A 20,790-nucleotide genomic window follows, 5' to 3' on the forward strand; every position below is an offset into this window, starting at 1 on the left:
CTGTGACCTATGACTGTTGCAATTCCATGTGAAAAACAACATAATAATAAAAATAATTCCTAGTAGGAATTTCCTGGCATTTTATTGGGGTGTGTACAATATTTAAATTTTATGTATTTTTTAACATGAAATGTATTTAATATGCATAAATGATCACCTTTTTATGTTTTATGAAAACAGGAGACAGCCATTTTGTATTAAGACAATTGATTTATCATTTCATCATATCTATAAAGATCTATTGGACAAGATTTATGATGATCATGAAATAGATATATGGGACATGGTGGCGCAGCATTTATCTCCATCACACCTCCAAGGAATCCCGGCTCCAGCTTTGCATGTGTGGAGTTTGCATGCTCTCCCTGTAAAGCTGTGGGTGTCCACCGTGTGGACCCCCAACTGGGATCCCGCTGGGATTCTTGTGGAATGCAAGCCACTAACAGTAGGTACTGATGTGAAATCCCAGTAACCCCAGTAAAGTCCAGTCAAGTCATGTTAAATAAACATAGAGGATCAGGTTGGTTTGGCTGAGGTGCTGTATTTGCTAAAAAAGCAGTCGAGACTTAGTTAAGACATTTGGTCCTAAGACTTGGACACCATGACCACAATTAGGAAAAGAAAGGGATGCACAGTGGCAGTGTGGTGTGTAAATAGTAAAACCTGCCACAGGGGGGCACTGTTGTTCCATTTAATAGTGATCAACTATGTGGGATAAATATGAATGAAAGCAAATGAACTGAACAAAAGATTGGCGATATGTTATTAATCTTGTATTTTGTCTTCATTTTCTTTTTTCGCTTTTTCATAGTGTTCAAATATTGTCATAGAAGGCCCTCTTCACTAGTTATTTCAGCGGACTGAAACGCTTGATTCAATCAAACCTTTAATTTACACTGAGGTAAGTGTCCTTTCGTCTCTCTGGAGTTAAAATGCCGATGGTCGTATCCACTGGGGAACAACAGCAGCAGATGTCTCTGATCAACAGCCATTGGGTCAGTGGGGCGTATGGCAGTGGTAGGGCGCCTGATCCCCCAAGGCAGATTAGGCACGTAGTCCTGGAGACTGACCTCAGATGGAGTCCCGACCTCTTTCTCACAGCCACATCTGCAGATGCTTGTAACACATCACAAGACCTTGTTTTGCTGCAGATCCCAGACAAAGACAGAAGTGTTGTTGTGCATTGTGTAAATAAATAAAAGGCAGATGGTTCTCTCCTTGGTTTCTCTTCATAAGACATTTTGATTGTGTCTGTACACACATTTATTTTGGGTGCATGTGGATTCCAAGGACAAGTTTCATGCTGGAAGAATGTGAGTGTGGATATTTCTAATTGGGAGATCCCAGTGCTTTAGTGGTTTAGGTGACTTCATTCTGGGCGACGGAAGTGCCTCTCAGCAGTAAACCAAAGTGCATTATTAAAGAAGCAAGAACCGCTATCTGTCACCCATGTTTCACAGTAAAAATATCATTAATAATCCATTTACATTTATGGCATTTATCAGACCCCCCTTATCCAGAGCAATTTATAATCCGTAGTTACAGGGACAGCCCCCCCCCCCCCCCCCCCCCCCCCCCCCCCTCCCTGGAGACACTCAGGGTTAGGTGTCTTGGTCAGGGACACAATGGTAGTAAGTGGGGTTTGAACCTGGGTCTTCTGGTTCATAGGCGAGTGTTTTACCTCGTTTTACTATGCTACTACCACCCTGGTGTTGGTCGAGTTTTGTATCTTGGATGCAATTCTTGTCATGGGGCAGTGGTGGCCTAGCAGGTAAGGACACAGACTCGTAATCGGAAGGTTGCCAAACCGCCAGGGTGCCACCAAGGTCAAGGTCTAGTTGGTCCCAGTTGGACGGACAAGTGACTGTCATCGTGAAAATGATGCAGCACTGCACACGGTGCACTCAACCCATGACCTTGGTGGCACCCTTTGCTCGGCGGCACCCTGGCGGTTCGGCAACCTTCCGATTACGAGTCTGTTTCCTCACCTGCTAGGCCACCACTGCCCCATGACAAGAATTGCAACAACACGGTGTGTTGTTAACGGGAAACATGCCGTTCGGTGTCATTACCATCAATGTGAAACAAAATTGCCAAATCCTCTAACCATCTTTCTGTCCTTTGTACTCTGAGCACCTGCACAGAGTGTTCTGGTGATGTCTCAACCGGCACAGATCTGATTACTAGTCTGCTTCAGGTCTCCAGGACTTTTGAAATAGAAAGGCAGCGGAATTTTAATGCACAGAAGGTTTATCTTTTAATGCATTCCGACTGAGAGTCTGTACATGAACCCATACTGACAAATCTGCTCGTCCTGAGGATGGAGAAGATGAAATGGTCACTGGTAATGCCTCTGATTGAGAAGACATATTTTGTTGTGGACAAAACCATAAAGTCATTGAAGTTATGTTTATGATATTTATGTGTTGTGGCTTGTTGTTAAGGGCCCTTAAACTCCGGGTTTGTGTCTTTAGCAGTTAATTTGGATTTTTACATGAGCAGTCTCATCACTGGTTGTCCTTCTCAGACCCTGCATTCTTGTTCAGGTACAATTCTTCTTTCCAAGCTCTACTGCCAACATGACACTTTGAATCCAAGCCCACAGGAGTCGAAATGAAACTATTATTTCCAAAACCTTTTCTTTTTATTTACAGTTCAAGTCAATCACATGCAACATTTTTTTTATTTTAATGAACAGAACACGAAATTAGCAAAAAAAGAAAAGAAAAAGCATCTTATTTTCCCTCCAAAATAGCAATTAAATATACAAAAATAGAGCTTACAAATACTGTACAGCAATTGTCTCCAAAATATTCTGCTGCAGAATTCTTAGTTTTACAAACATGTCTGTGATTTCCACAAACAGAATCAGTGTTAACACCAGGGGCTGTAGGTGGGACTGGATAAAGTGTGTGTGTGTGTGTGTGTGTGTTTGGGGGGGTGGGGTGGTCAAGCTCACACTGAATAAATAAACACTGCACGATGTAAACGGGAATGAAGGTGGGCGTGGCAGTAACTTCATCACATTCCTGCTACGTGCTGGGATTGCGACCTACACTCTTCCCGATGATCGTCAGATGCTCCCCACTCGATTCACAAAGCGAGGTCCTCCACAAAGAACATTACATCATAAGGGGACTTTTATCCTCATTTTAGTCACATGAGATTACATCATCACAGACAGTGACATCTTTAACCATGGCAACACATCATTAGTTAGAAAAAGGCCACTAATGTAGAACGAGATGTTCTAGAACCTCTGGGTGCAAGAGCAACGCAATTGGAAGTCATGGCATGGCCTACCATCACTAAACACTTCAACTGCAAAACTCCCTCTGAGGTATGGTATCGCGTAGACCAGGTGTCTCCAGATCCAGTTCCTGCACAGTTCCAGGTTTTCTCCTTTTCTGCGAATTACCGACCAGTTCTACAGCTGGAACTGAGGATGAAGATGCCACAGGATCGTGGGTGCAGGTTTAATGTCTGTCTTGCCCTGTGTGGCCCATTTCTCCTTTTTCACCGTCCAAACAGAATCCAAACTCCTGTTCTACTCCTCTACGCCAGAGCAGGACCTACTCCACAGAAACCATTACAGGCCAGCATGGAAGATTAGGGGCAGACTTTATCACAATCATCATTTTCACATTATAATAATATTAATTACAGTCCTTTAGCATCTCGGTAGCTGCACACATTCACATACGTAATATTTCGAAGACGGGGGTTAAGACGCTGCAGCGATGGAAGCATCGTATGGGGCGAGAAATGAAACGGGAGTGTTCTGTTCTGACGCTGTTAGCCCAGATTAAACCACAGTAGTGTCTCAAAAGCACCAACTGAAGTACATAGAGAGGAACACGAGTTCCATCTTCCCCTAAACCCTGACAGTGAAGAAGAGCTGCTCAGACAAGTTCGCTGGGAGTCAGGGGCAGGGTGGCGTGAATGTAAATTCCATCTCGGCTGGTTTGGAATGGCACCTCAGAAAGACCTGGCTGTGGGTGGATGTCAAATCCGGTAAAAAAAAAAAAGCACAACCCTGATTAGTTTGACCCAGCTTTGTAAAACGAGTGTAAACGGGCTCCACACGACAAACGTGCTATTTACAGAGGTTTCGTATGCAGCGCAACGGGGGACAAAAAGGACCCCAGCTCTCTCTGTGAAACAAACTTGTCCGACAGCACTTTCTGTCCTGTGGGGGGGTGTCGGGACAAAAGAGGGCGTCACAAAAGACCCTGTTGACCGAGGGCGCTACAAACAAAGTGCACCGGCGCAGCGGGAGCGGAGAGAAAAACGCCAGAATGAAAAACGCTGCCTCACCTGCCGGACAGAGGCTCGGCGGCACAGCGCACACGTTGTTCTGTGTGTGCTTGGGGGGGACTGGGCCATCCGGCCTATAGTGCAGCCTTCTGTACGATCGGCGCTTTGCGTAGTGCCGCTGTAGCGCGAGAGAAAGACCCACACCGGGCCCTCAAGTTTACGGGTGCTTCCAGAACCCATCCGCTCGGACAGGCCGGCCGAGCGCCGCGTTGTGTCGGTGTTATCCACTTGCCAAGATGTGATATGACTAACACTTCAGGCATGTTTTCTTACAGGGTGAAGAGGGAGGGGGGGGGGGCTTGGTCGTGGTTATGCAACACGAGGCATGTGATTGGCTGCTGCTTTCTTTAACACTGTAGACCCAAAGCCGGCAGAACTTTCAGATGGGCTCCTGTTTGAACTCTCAATTTTCATATTTGGGGTTTAGAGAATTTGTACGGTGTGGGATGTTATGAGATATTATGAGATATTCCCACCGCCAAGCACCATTGCGCCTCGACGAATTTACATTCTTCTCTCTTCTGGACAGAGTGGTCTCCAATGTTGGGGGCAGGACATGCAGCACGTCCTTCATGGGAAATCACTCCACAAACACGAAACACTCTAGGACCTCCACAGAACAGCGGGGGGGTCAGGGTGATGGGCGCCTGGACCCACCCAAGTCATGTGACCAGTTAATCACACACACACGTCCGTTTCTGTTTTCCACCTTCACACTCAATGTGTGAGCATGTTGCACTGTGTTCCATCAGGTCCTCTCGGTTCACATCCATGGAAATCTTTTGTCCCTTTTTAAAGTTTTTATTATTTTCACTAAAGTTCAAACCGATGTGGCTCTGTACATGTGAACTAAAAACTGGGCAATATTAATAATACAGTTAAGTGTAATAAAAAAAATTATGACCTTGCTACTATCTTCACAAGCAGGTTCTTGTAAAGTGCTTGTTAAAAAAAAAGTTTCATAAAAAAGAAATGCGTTAGCTCCCCCTATTTTGCAGTTTGTTGGGTTTTTATTTATTAGTTTTTCCTCTCTTGTGCTGGTGTCCCCAGAAAAGTGCTTTGGTTGTGGTCAGTAACTGTTATACTTTTTGTGAATCCACCAAGGCAGAAGAATGTGTCCATATATTCAGGTCCTCCTGCTGTGACGGTCCGGTACCGGTGGCGAGTGAGCGTGTGAGGTCAGGGTGGGGTAAGGCGGTGCCTCTGTGCCAAGGGGACGGTGAGCGGTGAGGAGAGGAGCGTGGAGGTGAAGACATCCCTAAACTAGGTTCTCGACCCCAGGTAAAGGCTGCTGTATGGAGCCCTGGGGCTCTGCGGTGCCCTGCTGCTGGGCCAGCTGTAGGACAGGCATGTTGCACAGCGGGCACACCTTCCGCACCTCCAGCCATTTGATGAGGCACCTGAGTAGAGCGTGGGAGAAAAAAGGAGGAGGACATCAGACATGAACTTCTTCAGTCCACATTTTCAACACATGTCTGTTAAATGAATAAACATAGACCAAGTGTTTATATTTATGAAAACAAGGCCCCTCAAAAAAAAAATCATATCACAGAGGTCTCGAGATGATTATAACAGAGATGTGATGATTGTTGATGGTGCTGTGAACTAGTCTTGTTATAAAGACAGAAGGAGGGGGAGGAAATAGGACATTGAAATCGGTGTTGCCAGGTTGGGCAATTTCACAAATTCTTGTGTGATGTATCGACAGGCCTGTTCATAAATGAGAAAGTTGGGATTCAGGAAATCTGTCAATCACTATGGACTCCTCGATCTATTTTTATATAAACACCATTATTCATGACATGATTGACAGACATGATTAAACACTCACAAAAACAGTTCATTTCTCCTCTAAAACCTATTTCTACTTATTTCTAGACATCCTTACATTGTGATATGACGGCACTGCATGTTTTAGATAAGTGGATATGGTCCGTCTTCTTAATGAAGGGTCCAGCCCTCTGCTTTAGAAACGTACACATACACAGTTCTTCCCCACGTAGTCAGAGGTAATTAGCATTTCAGCACTTTCTTGCTTTGGAAACCCAGAAGATGTACTTGACCTGACCTTATCACGACACACTAAACGCTCCATCGCTGCCATGCTGTCTCACTGCACACTCTGTTCTGAACAAAGTCTCCATTAGGGCTGGACGATTATACGATGTTGAGCAATGATTGCGAAAAAATCCAGCTCGCTCTCCGTGATCAGCCTTGGACATTTTTCACAATCAATAAATCGGCAGAAAGTAGCACATTTTGTTTGTTGCTTTTAAATGGAGATACGTGGCAGCCAGATATCCCAAGTCTCCCGGAAGTTCCGGGAATCTTCCACATATTGATAGTGGCTCCCTGATGCCCATAAATTGCAGAAAATATCCTGAAAACTACTGCTAGCAAACAAACACATGCATGTGAGATTTTAACATTTGCATCACACGCTCAGAGAGAGAGATGTTGTTCACTGTGTGTCTTTCCAGTTCTACACACAAACAGCATAGGTGGGCTTTTATTTAACATCTCGACTTTTAACTACTGTTCTGGAGCATCATGAGCCGGAGCCCAAATTTTGTAAGCTGAATAGTATTTTTTTACTTTTAATTCATTGGCATTGGAAATTCTACACTTCATATGTTAATAAACTATCTTTTTCGGTCTCAGTCATGGTTCATCATGATCTTTTTTTTGGCATATCGTCCAGCCCTCGCCTCCATACAGAACTACTGAGTGTCGGTGGGACACTGCAGACTCTCTCGGCTCCGGGCCTCATCGCACTGCCAGAATTCACGCGGCGGATGGGCTGTTCTGGCCAGAGAAAGACACAGATGGTTGCCCAGGAGGCCACGGGGAGATGCCAGGGAAGAGACCCCGTAGGAGGGGAGAAGTGAATTGCCGACTGTAGCGCTGCGGCACATGACTCAGGGAGAGCGCTGACGACTTCTGCGCCTGTGAATAATTCACTAGGAGGGCCTGTGCTATTTCAGGCCTTCAGGTCCCACGGGGATGCCCTGCGAAACCCATACGATCAGAGCGCTGCAGAGGAGGCCACAAGGGTATGGAGGTCAGACAGAAGCCTGACCTCCTGTTCACGTCCATGAATCTCATACAGATTGGAGACAAATGAAAAGAAAACATGATGCTGTTTGACACTAAGTCCTACAACTGTCCAGTCAACTGAACACCAATGGAGAGAAGGCATATCTTTTGGAATGGTTAAGCTGTTTTGAATTTCCTGGCACTCCAACATATTGGATGGCTCCAGATCTTATCTACACATTAACTACAACAATCATATTCAGTGTGGAGGGTCCATCTTCTGAATGAAGTATCCAGACCTCTGCTTTAAAAACATACACACACACAGTCCTGCTCAACACGGTTGACAGGATGTGTGTATTCTGCAGTTCCCCCTTCCCTGGGATATGCGGGGCTGGGTGAAGTAAAGTAGGCCAGGGCAGGTCCTCACTCTGATAAATAGCTCAGCTCAGCCCTGCTCTAAAGGCTTAGGAGTCAAGCTGGCCTCCTGCCATCACGGGCTCCCAATCCATCAAGGACCCCCCTCTCTCTCTTCTCTCACACGCACACACACACGAAAAGAGAGAGAGACACGTTCCAACTGTTCAGGTGGCCAACTTCAGCTTGGTCTCTTGAACCTGGACACCCCCTCAGCAGAGTACCTCTGCCCCCTCTGCGGCCTTCAGCTCAGTAACAAACTCAGTCTCACACTGAGTGTGTGTGTGTGTGTTTATTCATATCTAAAAAGCACGGCGTTAGGAAAACAAGGCGTTTTATAGAAGCAGCCCCTCAGTATTTTTCATGCCCTCTAAACTCTAGAATAAAAATATATATATTTAATAAAAATATAAACCAACACCACAAAAGCCTAAGGATATGGTGAAGATTAGGCTCGATACATATTTCTGTAGGTTCTCACAATGAAACACAAACGTGTGTGTGTGTGTGTGTGTGTGTGTGTGTGTGTGTGTGTGTGTACATACTTCCTGTGAAAGGCGTGTTTGCAGGGGCAGATCCCCAGCTCATCTTTTTGCTTGAACTCTTCCAAGCACACTGCGCAGATCTGTTGGAGGCAGAAAAAAGGGGCATTTGGATTAAAGTCACATCTCATTATGATTAGAAAAGAGAGGAGGAATCCCTCAGGCACTATTCCGATGTAAACGTAAGCTGACAAAACGTTTCCTGATCCTGAATACATGCCTATGAGTTAACCGATCAGAATGTGTATGTGTAAAAGAGTTTTTTTAAGCCCAGGTAAGTATGTGGATACTGTATCAGTAAAACCAGAGATCATGTTTCTGTTTTAAACACACTTATGCTTATTTTCTATTCATAGCACACGTTTAACTCTGCTTTCACACTACAGAGAACAGTGTACTGTTTCAGTTGAGTTCCAGCTATCTGTGTTTACTTGCTGCAGCAAATCACATTTTTCTATCCAGATATGAATTTCTGGGAAAAAAGGGAAGATATCATGTCTTAACATCTGAAGCCACAGCTCTAAAATATAGTTGTTTTCACACTAACTCGTGTCTTATTTCTGCTCTCATTTAATTAAATTCAATCTAATGCAACAGGAACATTCTTCCTCCCTGTCTCCAGGGACGTTGGAGTATAAATTCTATAACAAATTGCTCTGCCAAACAAACTGCCCTTCAGGCAGCAGAGTGCCGCGAACCACAGGAGCTGTCACATCTTTCCTGAAAAGTCTGACAGCGTGTCAAGCTCGGCCTTGGCATATAAAATGTGCACTTTATCAAGGACAGGCCAGACAGAGTCAGGCACAAGGCTGCTGGAGCAGCCTACCTAAGAAGACATTTCTTGGTCGAAGCTCAGATCTCTGATCTTTGATCTTATTCATCTGAAAGGCAGGGATAAGCTTGATCAGATCAGGTTTGTTCGTCTCCCTCAGCAGGTGTTTCGCACATCAGCATACAGAACAGGAATAAGTTCAGTAGGATGTTGCCAGATTCTGGTGTTTTCTGTCTATGTGGAAAAGGCAGAAAACACCAGTATCTGCTCTGTTATTTTATAATCCTAATGGAATTCTGCACTAATGGGTGATTTCATAACCCAGAAGGCATGTTTTCATGTTGTCTGTCAATCATTGTATTTTACTGGATTCGGTCTTATTACAATTTAGACGTTTTGTGGATTTTTTATACCAATCTGGCATGAAGTACTAGAAAGTGAAAGAAAGTGAAAGTGAAGTGATTGTCATTGTGATAAACAGAACATCAAACGGTGACAACAAAATGTGTCCTCTGCTTTTAACCATCACCCTTAGTGAGCAGTGGGCAGCCATGACAGGCACCCGGGGAGCAGTGTGTGGGGACAGTACCTTGCTCAAGGGGAAGGTTCGGGAAATTCATAAGAATTAAAGAGGGGCTATTTGCTAAGTTCTACTCTCTGTCCGGTCACAAAAATGTGTCCTTCGGTGACATTGCCAGCAGACACTGTTTGACTTCTCTACATTGTTTAACAATGACAAATGAATAAACTAAAGAATAAAAACCTTTGTCTGGAATGAGGGGACTGGCTCTGTTTCTCAGAATGTATTCTTTTGTAGCATCAGATTCTCATTTTATTGTGCCCCTGCAATACAAGGAGTGGACACCATGAAGTGTGTGTACTGCTCTGGCACTGAATAAGTTGCGTCTCAATGGTTCTTAATGGGTTTCTGATTGTCAGACTTCCTTGTGACGTCAGAGTGCAGGGACTGTGTCTGGCTGAGCAGACAATAGCAGTGGTGGACAAGGAGGTTGAGTGAGACCATGCATTTCTGATGGACTACTGTCCTACAATGAGCTCAGGCAACTGCATCATCAACTGGGCAGTGGTGGCCTAGCGGTTAAGGAAGCGGCCCCGTAATCAGAAGGTTGCTGGTTCGAATCCCGATCTGCCAAGGTACCACTGAGGTGCCACTGAGCAAAGCACCGTCCCCACACACTGCTCCCCGGGCGCCTGTCATGGCTGCCCACTGCTCACTCAGAGTGATGGGTTAAATGCAGAGGACAAATTTCACTGTGTGCTGTGCTGCTGTGTATCACGTGTGACAATCACTTCACTTTTTCTTTTTTTTTTGAACTGCAGTTACAGGACTTGCAGACCACCCCACCAACCCCCTGAAAACTGGACCATGACCTGGATTCAGATCCATTTTCACTCAATTGCACAAACGGGCAGTGGCCCAGACGCTGAATGGATGACCAGTGAACGGTCAAAGGGATTGGCAGGCCAAATACAATCTTACATATATTTTTATTCATAATAAAAGACATGATAAACATGCTCTCAGGGGCAGTGGTGGCCTAGTGGATAATAAATCCTGAACCGCCAAGCTGCCAGTGAGCAAAGTACCGTCCCCACACACTGCTCCCCGGGCGCCTGTCATGACTGCCCACTGCTCACCAAGGGTGATGGTTAAATGAGTGTTTCACAATGACAATCACTTCACTTTCACTCAGTTACCTTTTCACCTCTGTATATTAATATATTGGCCACTGCAAATGTATTAACACACTCTTAAAATGAAAATGAAAGTGATTGTTTTCGTCATTGTGATACACAGCAAGCACAGCACACGGTGCATACAACAAAATGATGGGACCTCAGTGGCAACTTGGCCATTCTGGGTTTAGACCCTCTATCTGATAGATGCGTGTTCCATGGTGTGTGTTGCATTGGGCAATGCGTGTGATGCAGAACGTACTTCTGGTGACAGCTCAGAAATCCTAGTGAGGCTGTAATAGTAATCTGATCCAATAGGGGCAAAGAAATACAGAAATGTGCTTGCCTCGTTTCATAATGCACTGGCATTTGAATTAAACTGATTTTATATGCGTAAAACTGATATATCAGACATAGCGAGGGAAAGAGAAAGTGGAAATAAAAAACAGTGACTGCAGCACATGACATATTGTCATCTTAAGGTCTTGAGGTGTGGCTGTTGTGTGAAGCTGCTCAGACTTGTAAAAAAAAAAGAAAGCAGCAGAAGCCCCAAAAACATATGTGTGGACTTCCCCTGGATAATAAGAGGAGAGGTGGAGTTAATCACGAGAAATGTCCTGCCAACCACAAGAAGAAAAGCACCAAACATTCCTGATCCAGCTGAGCTACGGCCGAATGGAACATAACAGAAGTTAAAGACGTCAACGTTTCTAATCGGGCTTCATGTGCGGTTACACAGATAGAGATCTGACACTGATCCACAATCTGCGTTTTCTTTGGCTTCCAGAACTGAGAGGCTGGTCCTCATTTACCTAAGGCTACAAATGTGAAGTGCCTTCAACATCAACTAGATTCATATCAAATAACCTGAGTGGCTAATACAACGTTTGAGCAAAAGTTCCATTTCAGCCGGCTGCGTTTTAAAGTCCACAGATGTGTATTCTGAAATTTCTGCTCCATTCATGAACAGCTGCATGCTGCAGGCCCACCACTGAGCAGCTCCATCACCGGTCACTTCGGCGCTACACTGAGATCATGTACCGTGGAACAGTGTCCCGCCGGCTGCAGAACCGAACGTCCCCTCGCGCTGAACAATCTGCTTGTCTCTAAAAATCGGGTCAGCTCTGGGTGATGGCAGTTCTGGGATGCCGACCCCTTACGTAAAACTCCCCATTACCACCAGTCCGTGCATGGGAGCTGAAATTTAATTACAGCAATCGCTCAGTGGCACAGAAGAGTTGAGGTGCAGACTGAATGTGTGCATTTGCTGCAGGTCTGAAATACTATTGGTCTAAGTGGTATGTTTTGGAAGTGTTTGGAGTGTCTGGCAATATGTATTGTGTGAATAGAGTTGTCTATAACAGTTGTCTATTGCATGAATTATGAGCAAAAATGGATTAAGTGCCAGGAAACCTTGCATTTGTCACTGATTGAAGAAGCAGGGTGGGAGCTGTCAGTCAGTGTGATCCTTCTATTTAAAACCTAATTAATCAAAACATCTTAAAAGTTGATCTCGGCGTCATAAAATAATCCTTTATTAGTCCCACAAGTGGGAAAATTGCATTTGTCATAGCAGAAAGTGGACAGTAGAAGAAAAAAAATCTAGACCAAAAAATGTACACTATACAAGCAATCTGAAAAATTAAAATATTAAAAATATAAATGTATAAATGTGAATATGTAAACATAGATAAATTGAATGTGTATGTGTATGTTTGGTCGGCTGCATGAACTTTGTTGTAGAGCCTGACGGCTGTTGGAAGGAAAGGCCTTCAGAATCTCTCCTTCCAACATGGTGGATGCAGGAGCCTGGCACTGAAAAAGCCATCAGAGGACATGCCCATGAAAGCCGAAAAAATTCTAGTTCTACAGGCCCCCTGTTCACAAACCCAACAGACCAGTTCCTCCTGCGGTAAAAGAAGGGAAAAGGTGTGTGTGATACATCCACCCATAGGCCTAATAACGTTCAGACTGCATCCCACCGAAGTAAAAAAACCAAAAGCACAGCAGTGCACTGTGGGAAATTCCAGGCCAGCCAGACGGAGGCGGCCGCGGGGCTGTTTTTCCTCACACGCTGGTACAAGCGCTAGCGTTTCATTAGCGGCCGTCCGCTAAGTCCCAGCAGTGCTGCGCCAGAATCCACAACTACAGTAAAACTGTGACTTGGGGTTAAATGACCGAGACAGAGGAAGTGACAGAAAAAAAAAACCCCAGTGGCCAACCTCGTCCAGGTGGGATCCCGTTCGCATTATTACGCTTCTATGATTGAAGGACAAGACGGCCCGCACTCACGCACCCACCGCGGCAGTAGTTGCGTAACGGCTGTAAGAAGGTTATATAAAAATCTAAATGCAGACGGCAGAAGGAATGCGACCCCCGCCCAGCCGCTCCATCCAGAAACCAGAGCCGGCCGCCGCGCTGACACTTCGGCAGTGACATGGATACTGCAATCATAAGATTCGAGGGTGTAGCTTTCACGCTTGCTGCATAAGGAGCGCAACAGGTGGAGCAGCGTGTCCTGCAGCGGGCCGGCCAGGATTGATTCTTGGTGATCTGAGGCTCTGACATGTAATTATCCGGCCTCAGTATTTATCACAATACCACGTCTGAGCGCAGAGAGGGGTGGATGCTTACCTCATGAAGATTTAACTCTTTGACCTTTTCTTTCTGAATGACCTGAAAGACAGGAAAACATCATTGTTATCAAATGCGAACTCTTCCCAATTTTAATGCCCGATTAGTAATAAAACGCACAATCCTGACCTCGAATGAAGCTATAGCTGGATGGTAAATGCATTAACGGTACTGCACATATCTGCAGTGAGACTCAGGGGGATTAAGTACGTAATACGAAAACCCCACAGCGAAACAAACAGGGCGGGTCAGCACTTTTGGATGATTTTCCACACTGCATATGTCATAAGTTCTTGATTAAACAACAGCTAGTCTGTTCCAAGGGGACTAAAGAGCTATTAGGTGAGGCTGTGTGTGTTTGTGTGTGTGTGTGTGTATGTGTGTTAGCCCCAAACATATTACTAACATGTGCTGGCTGACAATGGCATCTTGCACTGGGAATAAATTTCATTATGACTGTGCGGGGGGAGGAGAGGGAGGATGACCTTATCACCCACAGCCTGTAATAAACACTCCATGCACCGCGGTGTGACGGCAGCATCCTCTGAGTTATGTATGCTGCTGCAAAGCAGGCAGGCGCTTACCTGTTTGTATGCATAGAGCTCCTTGTGTGCCTGGTGTCGTAACCTAGAGAACAAAGCAAAAAGGGAGACACGCCTTTTTTTAATGACCAGCAGTATTAATTTCCCCCCACAAAAACGACAGAGAAATATTATACCTTATTCTGAAGTTTTTTACCATTAAATAAAGTCCGCCTTGTCTCAGTGAGGTCCATCCAGGTTGGGTTTTTTTATAGCTCACTCTGAGATTGTAACTCAAGCTACATTCAGACCCCCCTCCCACCCCACCATTGGTTTTTAGTGACAATACAATGACATATCCACATTCATTTTAACCTTATCGGGGAATGTGGCTTCTAAATGCCAGGGAAAATGGCACGTACGTTTGGATCACTGACTCCTGGCTGTACGCAATCCAGGTCAGCAGCGATTCTATTTCTCATTACAATACAAACTGGTGAGTTTCCAGCTGGATGGGTTCCTATCAGCTCATTGCCGCGCTGGCGAGATAATATTTTGACCTTGCCAATTCGTCGTGTTTGAAGCTTCAGAGCCTTCATCTCTCTGTGCTACACTGCCTGTGGTAAAGCCTTGAACCCAACAGCCTTGGCTGCCTCTGATTAGAAAAAAGATGCCTTACAGTGGACTGTAGCCCTGTGCTGCTGACCCAGTGGTGACTTTGACAGATAAAGAGTGTCTGCAATCTGCCATGGCAATTACCAAGTCCGCTGGGAATCTGACACCCAAGACAGAACCTCAATGCGGTTTTGCTTTGTGAAACACAGAAGAAGAAAGAAAAAAAAAAAACTAGACCTTACCAGGTCATAAAACTGACCCAACACGGGGCTGCAGCTCAGTGAGTGTATAAAGCTCAGTTAATCATCTCTGTGTCACATCTCGTGGCGTTCTGCAGCCTCAGCACTGAGAAGATTACAATCTGTTCACCTTAAAACAGAGGGGTGTCTTTCACACATGCTCCGCCCGCACAGGCCGACATAGGTCTTAAAGAATGCTTTACTGGATTTCATTACTGAGTGCCTCGGAGTAAAATATGATTACCCCGTAGCTACTGCAGGCTTTAAGGGTCATCTGTGCTGATGAGGCAGCCAAGATTTGTGGGTTAACAGGCATCGAATTCTTAAGGAAAGAAAAAAAATCAGGTCAGCCATTTTCACCCTACAGACATCGCGGGCTGAGCGTGCAAATGCTTGCAAAAGCATGTGAAATTTATTCAAATTAGTCAAACAACACTAAAAGTACATAAACCAAGATGAATATGACAGCACATGCTCAGCCATGTTAATATGTGCCTGATGGGTAGGCGATCAGATTTCAGGCATTGGTGTGATTTGTTATTAACAGGGGTCATTTCGTAAGATGCTATAAATATTGAATGAAATTTAACCAGTGAGAGCTTTCTCGGTTCTCGTCATCATCATGGGTTATCATTTCACCCGTTTTACCACACAGAGTATTAATAAACGTGCACATCTAGAGATTGTTCATTAACAGCACCAAAACACGTTTCAGGCGGACTGCACAAAACAAGTCCCTGCCAGGATCGCAAATGTTTTATGAAAAAAAATTAAAAAGGAAAAACTCTGCAGAGGTAAACAGATGAGACGAAAAAACAGGACAGGAAAGAAAGCAGAAAAAAAAAACAGAAGAGTAGCAACAGGTTTTTTTAAATCATCCCCATTAAAAGAAACCTAAACCTCTTGGAGCAGAGAGAGCGGAGTCTTGGAGGACAACTGAGGTTCTAAAAGAGATCGGCAGGTAAAGGTGAAGAGGCTCCCAAGGGCACACAGGTTATTTGGGTTAAGGTCAGGGGTCATGGCTCTTCAAAAATGGGCATATCTATTAGGTGATCCCGGTAGGCTGGATGAAGCAAAATTGATTAACAGAAGGACTACCAGTGAACTGGTGACAGGCTCAGGGACACTTATGGCCCTGATGAATCATGCGTTTGTTCAGACCATGTGCTCATCTGTCTGGCAGCAGAAAGAACTACAAGAAGAAGGGAAGTTGGTGTACGCTGTGTGATGGAATCCTCCATTCATGGGGAAGATCGATTGATACATGATACCATCTACTGTAGCAGGGTCGCGCGTGGCCTCCCCGATGGCAGGGGTCTCGGTCAGTGTGATCATTTCAGGCATGATTTAAGGAAGATGCGAGTTCAATGAGCACTGGTGGAATGTGCTGGAAAAATCTGCGATCCGTGAAGACCCATTTTTAGTGCATGATTCCACAGGTAGCCTTCAGAGGTCAGGAGACGTCCATACCTTTGATGTACGAGGGCGATGCAACAATGATTTAAACAGAGTACAAATAAATTCTGTGAATGTATTTGCATATCTCTGACTGTGGTATAATGCAGGAAGATGTGTATAAATAAATGTTTTTTCTGTATGCTCTCAACCGCCTACACATGTTGTTGCGGTTTAGCATGTTAACAGTAGCTAGGTAGCGAGCTACCAACTCCTCTGTGCAGACATGTTTGTTTGTGTGCTGCATATGATATGATTCATGCATTAATGTATCACATATTTCATGACTGGAGCATGCGCAGGAGCTGAAACATTTAGCACGTGCCTGCTGGGCCTGGTGTGTGGCTGCTACGTTTGGCCTCACATGCCTGTGTGTGGACGCTGTTCACAGGTCAACTCCAGCACACGTCCCCCTCGGTCCTCGCGGCCAGTTCGTGCTTGGCATTCATCAAGTCAAGTCAAGTTAAGTCAACTTTGTCGTCATTTCAGCTATATACGTGTTAGACGGTACATAGTGAAACGAAACAGCGTTTCTCCGGAACCTGGTGCTACATGTAACATTTAAACAACGTTACATACCGACATAAAGTGGACGTGTGCGACACAGACAGACATGGTATACAGGCAGTGCAAGAGTAACATTTATGTCAAAGAACAAAGAAGACAGACAGCGCTAAAAACCAGTGAAATGAGTAATGAAGGCACCATGAAGGCGAAGCCAAGATATTGGCTGCACATTGTGCCAAAATGAAGTTGCCAGCAAAGAGCTGCTGCCTCATTAGCTTCACGATCTTAATAAGCTAATCAGATATGATTCGGTCGTACGTTTTGATTTACGTGTACATTACGCTCCATTAAGTCCAGTCCAGTTCAGCTACAAGGGATTTAGTGTGTTGGTGTGAGTTGTACAGGTGATTTTGTCTAAAACCAGAAGCCTATAATAATGACACTTATGAAATCATTGACTCCAATTGTTCTTAGAAAGACGTAATAAGCCAGCGTCAATTTTACACGCAGCCGGTAGACTGCAGGTATTAAAAAAAAGCAGCAAAAGGAAGCATTCTGCACACTCGATTGTTCCTGCGCTCACTGGGAGAGGTTAACTAAATGGAGCAGTCACCAAAAAAAAAAGAAAGAAAAAATAGAGAAGAGCAAATGAAAAATGACTCGGTGTTAGCGAAGGAGTGCTTCTATTTCGGGTCGCACTGCTAAATTTGCGATTGTCGTCATGTTCCTCCATCCCCCTGTGGTATGAATATTTCAGAGTTCACTCCTCTGATGGCGTGGGTAGGGAGGGTGTGCAGTACAGTGGGGTGTTTGAGCAGCTTTGGTGTGGGGCGGCTGTGAGACTGCATCTTCAGAAGCCTGTGTCCATGACTTGTCAACGTGATAATCCGCAAAATGAAGAGTTTATACCTTTTTTTTTTTATTTTTTTTTTAGGTAAAAGCGAAAAACAGAGGGGCAATGAGGTTCTCGGTGTCTCGGGCGAGAAATACAACACGAACTATGCTTTCTATGGGTGCCACTGCTGTTAGGGAGGGCCTCCATGGCAACAGTGGGCAGGAGTGACGTGATTGGCCAGGTCCTAAGAGGCCGTCTGAAAGGGGGAGGGGCTGGTCCCCTCCTCTTTTCTTGGTTTGGAATGCAGTACACAGGGCAGGGGCCAAATAATCTGCGCAACACTGGATGAGCACTGGATTATAAAACACAGGACTGTCTCCTCCACACACAAAAATGTCCACATTAAAATGTGAACAAATCGTTCACTCCATGTGTATACAGATTTGAAGATGAAAAATAGCTTACAGACATTTTTTATAGTGAATTTTATATGAACAGGACAGCGCCTGTCACCATGGAGGCACAATACAGCCTTTGGAATCTGTGCAAATAAGCAGCTTCTGAATATAGTGACGGTTCAAATGAGCTGTTTCAATGTAAAGTCATGCCTTTGTTTCAGAGGGGAAGACCTTTCTGGCTATGCCAATTCTGTGCTGCTTTGACCTTTTCACTCTCAATGAAGAACAACATCAGCCATGAAGCAGAGCACAGCACAAGTCCAAATGAAATCAAAATAATATCTTTTTCACTTCAATGAATTGTAGAATTTAGAAGTTGCATTGCTCTTTTTCACGTACATTTACATCATTTGGCAGAAGTTTGTAACCAGAGCGACTTACATAATCGCTTTTATTGAAATCCCTCATTTGTTTCACTGGGACCCGATCTGCAAATAACATTATTTCAATAACTCAGGACCCAACTCAATGTACACTACATTTGGGATTATTCTGTACATTGTTTAATAGTGATTTGTTTGGAAAGGTCATGATACAATTATACATATTATATGACTGAGTGATTGCAATTCTCAATGTAGCTGTATACCCATCCTAGTGGGAAGATGTGAGTTCTTGCCGTCCTGCACTAATGCTGAGATCATGCAATAGCAATTTATTTAAAACATTTCATAACTGGCTGATTGTGGTTGAGCAATTAAGATAATCATCCGCAGAAACTACATGTTATTTAAAGATGCTCTTGACAAATGATTATTTCGATTTTTTAAAGGAACGCGAGGGAAATTGTCAGGATTGCCTGCAGCTGGACTCCACACCGGAATCCAATCCTGACGCCCCATAAATGCCGGAAGTTTCTGCCCGTTCGGGGTCGCTGGCATTTTCGTGAACTCGCTGCACGAACTTGACCTAGTTTTGTTTCATGTGTTTTGAGTTCTGGCAATCGCCACACGCCTACGGGTTAGTTTCAGTTCGTTATTTAAGTTAAATCGTTTTCGGCCACCGCGCCGCTGTTTATTTGTATTTCTTTATTGTTTGTATTAATAGAACCCCGTTCCCAGTATGTCAAACCTCTGCGCTTCCTTCCCCCGTAAGTCCGTAGTCGTGACAGAATGCCAGCGACCCACCCAAAAGCGCAGAGGTAAAAAACAGAGGAGAAGAAACGCCGCGAAGGACGCAGCCCGGCGCGGCGAACGCGGACGCCAGGGGAGAGACGCGCCGCCCGTTCTGGTGGAGCGTTTTCTCCCCGAGAAGCCGTGGTACGCGGCGCCGCGTGATGACGTCACCCCCGGGAAACTCCGCGAAACCCGGAAGCGACAACGTCGGCGGGTGAGTGGGCGGAGCGAGGACGTTGGCGTCGGCAGCAGCGAGGAAGTGACGTGGGCAGCGAGCGCAGAAGATGCGACCTCCACGATCTTCGCCATGTCGAGCCAAGAACTCTGCGCTCTGCTGGCAAGGCTCCCCGTGGACTGGGACGACACGGACGACGACGAGAGCACGGGAGACGAGAGTTGGGCTCCGCCCATCGCGCCAGTCTGCGATCGTCGCAAGGTCCGTGGGGTCCCACGTCACTTCCAGGGGGGTGAGAAGCGGCAACAACGGCGGCGTTCCTCCAGCGAGGAGGTGGGCAGCCTCCAGCCCGAATGGCCAGAGTACTGCCCATGGGAGCTTATCGCGCCATGGGTCCAGGATGTCCGCAGGGTGGACGACCCTTGGAGTCACCGGTGGGAGGACACGGATGACGAAAGCGATGATGACGTGGATTTTCGGTGGGCGGTCGTTGCCGGGATGGCTCCGCCCAGCGTGCGCGTCCGAGATCATCGCGGCGTCCGTGATGACCCATGTGACTTCCGGGGGTACGAGGTGGACACGGACGACGACCAGGATGACGCCGTTTGGGCAGTCGGTGCCGGGATGGCTCCGCCCATCGCGCCCATCCAGGATCGTCACGAGGTCCGTGGAAACCCACGTCCCTCCCAGCAGTGTGAGGAAAGCTGGTGGAAGAGGGCGACGGGAGGTCGCCAGCCAGCAACTGCGCTGCCGGGACTGCCTCACAGGGAATCCTCCATTCCTGCTCCAGTCGTCGACCTGCCTTCCCTCTGCCCGGACGTTCCCCAGCGAAATGGCAGTGCAGCACCAGCGCCCATACCTGCTGGAGAAGACGTCCACCCCCCTCCACACCACACACCTACCACCATCTCCAGCGACGTGCCCAGCCCCGTGTGGGACAGCCCAATTGTCCCGGGACCCTTCAGTGGGGCAGCAGACACTGATAAGACCACCACCATCCTCTCGTGTCTGCTTGGGTCAGCATGGGGCTGGAGCACAACCCTCTGGCAGCAGGGAGAGACAGACAGCAGTTTTCGGGACTTCCAGCAGAGACTGAGGGCGGAGTTTGATCGGCCAGAGCCTGAGCCAGGGATCGAACTCTGCCCCTCCACCACATCCAGCGCCAGTCATGATCCGGGGCAAGAAGACCAAGCACTGGCGGGCGACGAGAAGGTCGCGCCTCCCGAGATCCTGGCTGTGCCCCCTGAGGAGGTCCCGGAGTGCTCAGAGAGGGAACTAGACGACCCTCTCTTCTGTCTGTCTCTGTCTGTGTGTGTGTGCGTGGCATATGTGTCCGTATGTTGCCCCCACTTCCCCTCTTTGTGTCCACCAGATGGCGACCCAGCCGCGGAGCCGAACCCCAGGGAGGAGGTTCCTGACCCGAATGTGCTGGTCCAAGGCGAGGTGGACAAGCC

At 46.2% G+C, this 20,790-nt stretch overlaps 1 protein-coding gene across 4 annotated transcripts in view; it reads right to left on the minus strand.

Annotated features, from left to right (window-relative positions):
• Positions 1-2,622: 2,622 nt before the first annotated feature.
• The window catches only part of rnf24 (ring finger protein 24), a 35,559-nt gene continuing 17,391 nt past the window's right edge, over positions 2,623-20,790 (minus strand). For all 4 annotated transcript variants that reach the window (XM_028975611.1, XM_028975612.1, XM_028975613.1 and 1 more), the window contains exons 3-6: positions 14,001-14,043; positions 13,417-13,458; positions 8,316-8,395; positions 2,623-5,717 (exon numbers count right to left, since the gene is read on the minus strand). In XM_028975611.1, the coding sequence (XP_028831444.1) occupies positions 5,576-5,717; positions 8,316-8,395; positions 13,417-13,458; positions 14,001-14,043 (307 nt within the window). In that variant the 3' untranslated portion in view covers positions 2,623-5,575. The remainder of the gene's footprint in view (positions 5,718-8,315; positions 8,396-13,416; positions 13,459-14,000; positions 14,044-20,790) is intronic.

This window comes from Denticeps clupeoides, chromosome 4, assembly GCF_900700375.1.
Source record: "Denticeps clupeoides chromosome 4, fDenClu1.1, whole genome shotgun sequence".
NCBI classification, from domain to species: domain Eukaryota; kingdom Metazoa; phylum Chordata; class Actinopteri; order Clupeiformes; family Denticipitidae; genus Denticeps; species Denticeps clupeoides.